This window comes from Lutra lutra, chromosome 7, assembly GCF_902655055.1.
Source record: "Lutra lutra chromosome 7, mLutLut1.2, whole genome shotgun sequence".
Classification (NCBI taxonomy): domain Eukaryota; kingdom Metazoa; phylum Chordata; class Mammalia; order Carnivora; family Mustelidae; genus Lutra; species Lutra lutra.
Window position 1 is genome coordinate 132,200,153 of NC_062284.1, and position 9,862 is coordinate 132,210,014.

Here is a 9,862-nt window from a genome sequence, read left to right on the forward strand (position 1 = left end):
TTTTTAAAGATTTTATTTATTCGACAGAGAGAGAGATCATAAGTAGGCAGAGAGGCAGGCAGAGAGAGAGAGGGGAGGAAGCAGGCTCCCTGCAGAGCAGAGAGCCCGATGCGGGGCTCGATCCCAGAACCCTGGGATCATGATCTGAGTCGAAGGCAGAGGCTTTAACCCACTGAGCCACCCAGGCGCCCCGATGGTACATTTTTTAAGCTCCCAGATGATTCTGATGATCAAAAAGGTTTTGGAACCACTGTCTTACATTACTAACAAGTTGTTCGGGACCACTCCCAGTGAATTAGGAAGGAAACTGTAAATATTTTTGCATTCTGTTTTAGCCAGTTCCCTCTAACTACAGCCCTCTGAATGCACAAAAAGGGCTCTGCCGCTCCTGTTTCAGGCTGTTCAATCAGAGCAGAACAATAAATAAACTAACTCAGGAATCTTCAAGAAGCTTTTATTGGCACAGCCCAGGAAAAGGTGTGGTAGCCATTTCTGAGCAAAAACCTGTATCCCAGCAAGGTCTTCAGTGTTACGTTTAACACCCCACTGAACCAGAAAGTTTAAGTTCCTGAAACTTAAATTCTAGACTCCCCAGGTCACTAGGAGGTTAAGAGGTTCCCCCACCAAAAAAATTTTTAAGTAAACTCCGTGCCCAACGTGGGGCTCAAACTCACAATCCCGAGATCAAGAGTCACATGCTCTACCAAATGAGCCGGCCAGGAGCCCCAAGAGAGTACAAAATTTATAGGTCAAGCCCTGCTGCTTCTGTTAAGATCAAAAAGGCAAGAGATAGTCTTGAATGTGCATCCTGTTCTGGGATGACTAAAAGGGCAGGAAACAGTATTAAGTTTTTTCAGATTGACTCCAGGTCACTTCCCAATACAAGGACGATGTTTTCAGCAATCACACTGAAGTCCCTCTCCATTCTGTATTTGACTAAGCAGCTTCTGCTTAGGATGGGTGGTGGTCATAGGACATGATCATCAGGATGGTAGAGTTCACTCATCAGGCGGTAGATGTAGGAAGGTGCATTCCCACCAATGTTGGAGATAAAGAGGGTAATGAGCTCTGGGGGAACGTAGTCAAACACAGGGCAGTGAACGCTGACCTTCTCCAGAATGTCCCCTGAAAGGCAATCACATATGCTAAAGATAAAATCAAGGATCCTGCTCTAATAAATGAGCACACAGATTCTAGGCTCAACCACGCACGCATATGTGCTACCCCAAGAAAAGGAAACTCAGCAAAGTACACACCAGAAGAGATGGCTTCACACCATGACACTCCTGCTTCAAACTCTCCAATGCCTTTCCATAGACCTTAGAATAAAATTCCATCTTGGGAGAGTAGCCTTCAAGATCTGGCCCCTCCCCCACTGCACTACACTAATCAGAATTCATCCCACTCTCCCTCGTGCTCCTTGCTCTCCAGCTATATGAACATCTTGTTCCAACTGGCTAAGCTTGGACCCAACTCAGGACTTTTGCACCAACACCTGGGAGACTCTTCTTGATCTTTGCATGGTGGGCTCCATTCATTCTGGACCCAGCTGAAAGGGCCTCTCATTTAGACCCCTCCCCCACTAAGGTAGTCTCCTACCACTTCCCGTCACATCAGCCTATTTGTTTTCTTCCCAAAATATCCCATGACCTGACATATTCTTGTCTGTCTCCTGCAACTGAATGTGAGCTCTGTGGGAGCAGGGCCGATCTGTGTTGTTCTTTGTTATATCCTTAGTACCTAGAATAGTGCTGGATACATAGTGGGTACTCAAAAGATACAAGTAATCCTTGAAAAACTGTGTAAATAAATGGATGAAGTTATTCAGCTTCTAAGAATTAGCACCCCAGGTATGGTTTAAGAGCGCTTAAGGCCATCTCATGTTGATGAGGTGACAGGCTCACTGAGCACAGCTGCTGCCTTCAGAAGTCAAAGGGACCCCAAAACATAAAGGCGCCCAGGTCATAGGTAAGTTTTAGAGTAGGAGCCTTTTAGAGCATGCTTCCTTTGGGAGCCATGTCACCAAAATGAGTCCCTACAGCAAATGAGAATGAGTACATTTTCCCACAGGGTTGCGCACATGTGTCAAGCAATGTGCAAAGCCACACGGCATCAATGCTGGATGATCCAACCACCACAGCCCCAACAGTCAAATACAGGAGTGTCAGAACAAAATGAACATGGACTAGATGAGGTCCCCCCTGCACTCAAAGATGCTAAAGAGAAGTCCCCACAAGAATTATGATAAAAAGTGCAACCTGGCAGCATTTAATCCCGATTACCAAAACAAAAGCAAAAGACCAAAACATATACATTTGCACACGTGTATGCGTGTACACACACACACACACACACAGCCCCTTCTGTACCTTCTGTGAAAGGCAGGACTTCTTCAGGAGCCACAAACTTATGAAAGGAATCTTCTTCATTAGGGAACTAGACAAGAAAAAAATTAAAAAAAAAAAGGAGCAAGAGAGATCCAGCAAATTCCACTTTTAAGTGTATACCCAAGGGAAATTTAAAAAGTTATGTCCACACAGAGACTTGTACATCAATGCTTACAGCAGCATTATTCACAAAAGCCAAAAGGTTGAACAACCCAACTGCCCACCAACAGGTGAACGGATAAATAAACTGCGGTATGTCCCCTTGCAACAGAGTATTATTCAGCCACAGAAAGTGCTGTGCTATAGCTAGGAACCTTGAAAACATCATGCTAAGTGAAAGAAGTCAGAAACAAAAGGCACACATTCTATGACTTATATGAAATACCCCAAACAGGCAAAGCCAGAGACAGAAAGCAGATGAGTGATTCCTAAGAGGAATCACTGGGTACGGGGTGTTTTTCTGAGATGATGACGTTTTAAACCAGACAGTGGTAGTTGCACAGTGCTGTGAATGTAGTAAATAACCCTGAACTGTATATTTAAAAATGGTTAATTGTATGTTATGTGAATTTCACCTCAATTTAAAAAAGAGACCTGCAAATATATTGGTATTTCAGAGCTAACAGCTTCTATCACTAATGAAATGGCTTTTCACTTGGTAATACTGCTTATATTCAGGCTACAGAGGACAGTCCCTCCAACGATGACAAAACCAATTCTGTGTTCCAAGTTTCAACTTGTTTGGCATTTTCAGAAATGATCAGCGTGATAGGTAATGGTGGCAATGTCAACAGAGGGCCTTCCCTAACAATGTCCCATCCTGACCTTACAATTTTGATTTCTCAAAGTTGACAAGTTATAACTCTCAATATTTTTTTTCTCGTTCAAGACTTCTGTGGCTTTTTCCAGCCTCAAAGGGGTCTAATCCATTGAGTAAAGGCAGCTAAAGAGAAGCCCCAGAGTGAGTAGGTTGAAGGCCCAGAGTTCAAGCCTACCCTTTGGCTTCCTTCTCTCTGTTGGCTACAGACAGCCAGACATACCTGTGGGGAAAGCTTGAACATGGGAGCACAAACGATGAGCGGGGTGGAATGGTGTTTTGCTGCCAGTGCTAGAGTGTGAGTTCCTGTCACAGCTCTCAGGGCACCGTTGGCCAGGATTGTCTTTGTGCCAATGATCACCTTTGGAACAGGAAGCAAAATGTGAGTCATCTTAGGGATAGAGCCTTAAGTGGACCACTGGGCACCAGAGGCTAAATGCCCAGGCCTCAGTCTTTTGACATCGTGAGGGTCACACACTAGTCAAGGAAAAGGGATTCTATGGTAAGGACCACGTGTTCTAGCTCCAGAGGGGCTTCCCAGGGCACCTGGGTGACTCAGTGCATTAAGCCTCTGCCTTCGGCTCAGGTTATAATCCTGGGGTCCTGGGATCGAGCCCCGCATCTGGCTTTCTGCTCAGTAGGGAGACTGCTCCACACCCCCCACCCCGCCTGCCTCTCTGCCTGCTTGTGATCTCTGTCAAATAAATAAATAAAATCTTTAAACAAACAAAGAGTGGCTTCCCAAAGAAAGAATGAATATTGTATGTGATAAGTAGCTGCACTATCTTTTGCTCTTAGCCCTGCCTTTTCTGGAATCCATATGCCATACCTCCTGAGAAACAGCCTTACTAGTCACCATCCACTACTGTCAAGCTCTCTGAGCAGAAGGCAGGAACCCTCTACCCAATGCCTAGCAGCTGCCACACTTAGCTTAGACCTATTTCATTCTCTTCAATGTTTTCACCAAAACGAAACTTCTTGGGGCAGCTGGCTGGCTCAGTCAGTAGAGCATACAACTCTTGATCTCAGGGATGTGAGTCCGAGCCCCATGTTGGGTGTAGAGATTGCTTTAAAACATAAATTTTTTTTTTAAGATTTTATGTATTTATTTATTTATTTGACAGATAGAGAGAGAGAGGGAGGGAGAGACAGACCAAGAGAGAGGGAACACAAGCCAGGGAAGTGCGAGAAGGAGAAGCAGTCTTCCTGCGGAGCAGGGAGCCTGATGTGGGGCTCGATCCCAGGACCCTGGAATCAGGACCTGAGCCCAAGGCAGACACTGAATGACTGAGCCACCCAGGTACCCCAAAAATAAAGCCTTTAAAACAAAAACAAAAAGAAGCTATTGTAAGTGAGGGACAATGATACAGATAAGGGGAAAAGAAATCCAGTTAATATATTAAAAAGGCCCAAGTATGTACTTTCAAAAGGCACTAGAAGCTTTCTTCTCTTCTCATGGATATTATAGGAAGGAGAAAAAAAAAAATCAGTATTTTAAGTATAATCTTCATGAATTCAACATAACTCCAAATACACCCACCTTGTTGACTCTTGACATAACAGCAAAAATGGCAGCATCAGTCATGACAGTTGTCTCAATACCTGCTTTGGACAAATTGACTGCCATTTCATGACCCTGCATAGGAGAGAAAGGCCTGACGTTAGAGAGAAGGTGAGAGAGAGTGGAAGGCACCTCCAGTGGAACTGGATCTGGAGAGTTGTGTGATACTGGGCACAGCCAACACACAACTGCCAACAGTTAATTTCTTTTTCTCCTCATGGTAGGTATTCTCTGGCATGCTGCAGAGAAGCCCAGGAGAAGCCAATAAATGTTGAATTTTCCACAGGAGCAGTAGGGCAGCCACAAAACTGGAAATACCGCTTGCTTGGGTAATTAGGGAGCACTGGCAGGATAGCTCCTGGCTCATTATTTTACGACCTCCTGCATCCTTACATATTTCCTTTCTAGAGACCTATTATTTATGTAGAGACTGAGTGAGGTCAGCCCAAGCATCAGTCATCCCCAAGATAATTTATTCTTTTGATTCCTAAGAGAACCAATGCGTTTCTTTTCTTGGACCCAGCATTTCCCCTAACCTTCCTAAGCCAATGTTTAAGAATGCTGACAAGGATGAGCAACTTGAAAATTCCCTTCATGCTTTCCTTTGTCTTCTCAATGTCTTACTTATCAATTCAAAGGTGGCATGGAAGCCCATCTATCACTTCTTTAGTCCCTCCTCCTTTTTCATTTTTCTTAGCAGCTCCAGCAGTCCCCCTACCTGACAGAAAGGAGCACATTCTGCCACAATGACATGGAATTTCCTCTTCCGGGCAGCCTCTTTGAGGAAGGCTTCTACTGTCCGGGAGAAGCCAATGGTCATGATCACCTCATTGGAGTGGATGTGCTCCAGAGCCTGGGCGGCAATATTCTCTGTAGTCCCTTCTGCAAGAACAGTGGGTTTGGCAAGGGAAATGTGAAACTGCCGTGCCACAACACAAGACAAACGTGATAAAGCATGGAAAGAGACAGGTGCCCTTCTCACAGACGGCCCATGTAGCAGACATGGGTAACACAGAGTGAAGGGACTTAATGTGAAGGTCACCTTTTCTTAAAAGTCCTGCTCCTCTGCCATCTTCTACTTCCCAAGTTCTCAGTCAACCCTTCCCCAATGACACCAGCTCCTTAAAATCCATTTTGAACACAATAAATTCAGGTAAAAAGTGGTCCAATTTGGGAAACTGAAAAGTGCTGAGAGTGGGGTAAACAGTTTCCCCCTAAAAGAACTCCTCCAAAAAGTAGCCGCAACATGCCCACCTGAAAAGGAGGCCACAGAAGAAAAACAGGGGAGGAATTTGGAAGTAGCAGGGCCAGACACATAGACCCAGCTTCTTCCTCCCTTGGGGAACTCTGACTGCAATGAATCTACGCAGGTCTCCTGGGTCATAATGACAATGGGAATGGCAGTGGTGCATCTGTGCATATAAAAATTCAGGAGGAAATTCAGGGAAGAAGAGTCTGTCATCTGTGGTTTTAGGGAGTTCATCTTTAAAATGAAAATAAAGCTCTGTCCTAACAGTCCTGGCAGCAGTGGACCTGCAGTCTACAACGGGCTGGTCTGTAAGGAAAGGCAGAGAGGGCTATCTTAGCCCTGCCACCTGTTCCAACCCTTTCTCTTAATCGGGATGGAAGACAAAGCCCGGAGAACCACAGACTGGTTATCTCCTCTCTCTGCTGATGAACAACTTCCCAGGTCTTCTCTTCCCTCATCTGCCTGTAGCCTGTCCTGTCCATCACGGATCAGGACTCTTACCGAGTTCCACAAGAAGCTCATTAATTGCCTCAATGATGTTGGACTGGAGTTGGGCATAAGGGGAGCTGAAATCCTCGCTCAGGCCTTCGGATGTCAAGAGTTTGTGCAAGGACTCTTGCTGATCGCTCTCATCGCTGCGTCCATGGAGTCTAGGGAGGCAACAAGAGCCAAACAGGGAGGTGGGTGGAGGTGCAGTCATTTAAGTAACAGGAGCTGCTCAGCAGGGAGAGGGGCTTGTGCAGAAAGGCCCACATCCTGACCTGCCATACTCCTCCCGGATGATCCTGAGCACTCTCCGCACCATGTTGCCCACCGTGGTCTCTGAGGGCTGCGCAGCCGTCATCCTCTGGCCTTCTCTGCGGATCAGTTCCATCAGCTCCCCTGCAGACCGAGGGAGACAGAGAGAGGGCACCAGCGCGATGAGGCCCGGGCGACTCTCCGCCTGAGGACCGGGGTCAGATAGTGGCGAGGAACGCGACAGAACTAGACCTGCCTTACCTGCGTTGCTCCAGCGGTGGTCCGTGATGATCCGGCGCAGCAGCCCCAGGGTCTCCCGAGCCATGTCCTCGGAGCTGCGCCGCCCGCGGTCCCGCTTCAGGGCCTCCACGAAGCTCTCGATGCTCTCGTACAACTCAGAGCCCCTAACCGCGGCTCCCGGCATCTTGAAAAGAGCCGCCTCGCCGGCGGAATCCACACCTGTACGACCCCGTTCCTTGCACTTCCGGGGCAAATGAAGTCGCTTTCCGCTCGGCGAGGAAAACGCCAGTCTGAGGGTCCGCAGGCCACGCCCCTCGGCGTCACGTCCCGCCCCCTCCATCTGCCGAGCCAATCAGAAGCTAGGGGTTCGAGTTACTGAGTTACCGCAGAGTGACCGCGAGTCACCGAGGCTGGAGGACCGGAAGGGCCTTTCCTGGCTCTTCAGACGCTGAACAGAGGTGAGCGGTGAGGGACCATGAGGGTGGCTAGTCTCGTTGCTATGGAAACAGCCAGTCTCGGGCCCCCCCCCCCCCACGCCCCAAGACCCGAGGCTGCGCTGCACAAGTTGCCGCCCTGGGTCTGGTCCGCAAGCGAACACCCGCACTCCTGACAGACGCTCAGAGTGCGGGTCCAGGACCCGCTGCACCTTGGGCAGACGCGGCATTATAATGCTCTTATACTGCATGGAACTGGTTCGTTTGCACCTGTGTGTTTCTAATAGTTTTCGGCTCCCCGAGGGCGGGGACTGTACCTTTTTTGCCTTTGCAGTCCCAACGCCTCGCACACCTAATGTAAGACAGGAATCAGGGATGAGGAGACCGAATACTCCCCAGTAAGGAGATTCACAGGGGGAGCTCACATGGGAGCAAAGACGATGTCCTTCCATTTGGACAGACTGCAGAGGCTGGGAAGCATAACATAATACCAAGAGCTACTGCTGACTTAAAGTTCACTAGGTCTTGAGCACTGTGTGTGAATTATCTCATCTCTTGCAATTTATGAGGTAGGTCCTCTTATCCTCATTTTACAGGTTAGAAAACAGGCACAAAATTTAAGCAGTTGGTAAGGGGATGCGTTGGTATTTAAATCTCCATCTGTCTGAATCCAAAGTCTGTTTATAAGGAGAATCCCTGTTTCTTTAAGTTCTTAGACTCTTTGGACACACTTTTTTTTTTTTTTAAGATTTTATTTATTTATTTGACAGAGATCACAAGTGGGCAGAGAGGCAGGCAGAGAGAGAGGGGAAAGCAGTCTCCCCGCTGAGCAGAGAGCCCAATGTGTGGGGTTGGATCCCGGAACTCTGAGATCATGACCTGAGCTGAAGGCAGAGGCTTAACCCACTGAGCCACCCAGGCACCCCAGGACACACACATTTTTAAGACATTTGTTACAATTGACAAATTGACCTCCAAAAAGATACATCAATACCAAAATCAGAGATAAAGCTAGTACAAGAAAACTACAGACTATTATCCCTCACAAACACAGATGCAAAATCTGTAATAAATTAGCAAATCAAATCAAGCAAAATATAAAAAAGATTAAGACATTACCAAATAGAGTTCAAACCTGGAATGCAAAGCTCTTTTAATATTCGAAAATTAATCAGTTTAACAAGCGGTAGTAACAATATAAAAAGTGAAACCACATGATCATATCAATTGATGCAAGAAGCATTTGACAAAATTCAACAGCCATTGAATTAAAAAAAAAAAAACTCTCAGAGGGGCGCCTGGGTGGCTCAGTGGGTTAAGCCGCTCCCTTCGGCTCAGGTCATGATCTCGGAGTCCTGGGATGGAGTCCCGCATCGGGCTCTCTGCTCAGCAGGGAGCCTGCTTCCTCCTGTCTCTCCGCCTGCCTCTCTGCCTGCTTGTGATCTCTCTCTGTCAAATAAATAAATAAAATCTTAAAAAAAAAAAAAAACTCTCAGAGAACTAGCAACAGAAGGGAACTTCTTTAACTTAGTAAACAGCATCTACAAGAGCCTGCACTTAACGTAATACTTTATATTGAAAGACTGCCTTCTAAGAACAGGAACAAGACAAGGTGTCTACTCTCACCACTCCCATTTAACATTATACTCAAAGTCCTAGCCAATGCAGTAAGATAAGAAAAAAAATTTTTTAAACATACAGACTAGAAAAAAAGAAAAATCCCTATTCACAGAAGACATTGTCCACATAGAAAATCTGAAGAATGAACAACAATGACAAAAAAACCTCCTAGAACTAATAAGTGAATATAGCAAGGATATAAGGTCAACACACAAAAATCAATCTTATTTCTGTATACTAGCAATGAATAATTGGAAACCAAAATTGAAAGCACCATTCTTGCCAAAACTTATAATAATATATTTGTCAATTTTGTTTGTATTAAGTTTAAGTTGTCCTAAAAAATGTACCAATTTACATGCTTGCTAGCACTTACCGTGTTCTGGCCAATTTTGGATATTGTTCTTTACTTTTCCAGGCATCAAGCCATTACAAAATAAGGTATGTACTATTTTATACATACAAAAGAATGCATGTTTGTGTGTATATAATATATATATATATATATATATATATATATAAGTTATGAAACATAACAACAAAATGAACATACATGAACCCATCCCAACTTAAAAACCAAGATTCTCAAATACATAGACATGAAAAGTAGAATGGTGGTTTTCAGGGGGCTGGAGGCAGGCATAAGTTATTTAATGGGTACAGAATTTTGGTTTTACAAGATAAAAACAGTTCTAGAGATGGATGGGGGATGATGGACATATGTTAATGCCACTGAACTGCACATTTACGGGTTAAAATAGTAAATTTTATGTTCTTTGTATTTTACCACAATGTAAAAAAATACGTGATATATGC

General features: G+C 45.4%; 1 protein-coding gene across 1 annotated transcript; it reads right to left on the minus strand.

Moving 5' to 3' along the window:
• Positions 1-440: 440 nt before the first annotated feature.
• EIF2B2 (eukaryotic translation initiation factor 2B subunit beta) lies at positions 441-7,262 on the minus strand. The gene is made up of 8 exons (XM_047737157.1): positions 7,014-7,262; positions 6,776-6,896; positions 6,516-6,664; positions 5,484-5,647; positions 4,745-4,840; positions 3,428-3,565; positions 2,370-2,436; positions 441-1,125 (listed from the first exon to the last, which is right to left on the minus strand). The coding sequence occupies exons 1-8, from the start codon at positions 7,174-7,176 to the stop codon at positions 968-970; spliced, it is 1,056 nt and encodes a 351-aa protein (XP_047593113.1). The 5' UTR covers positions 7,177-7,262; the 3' UTR covers positions 441-967.
• Positions 7,263-9,862: the final 2,600 nt, after the last annotated feature.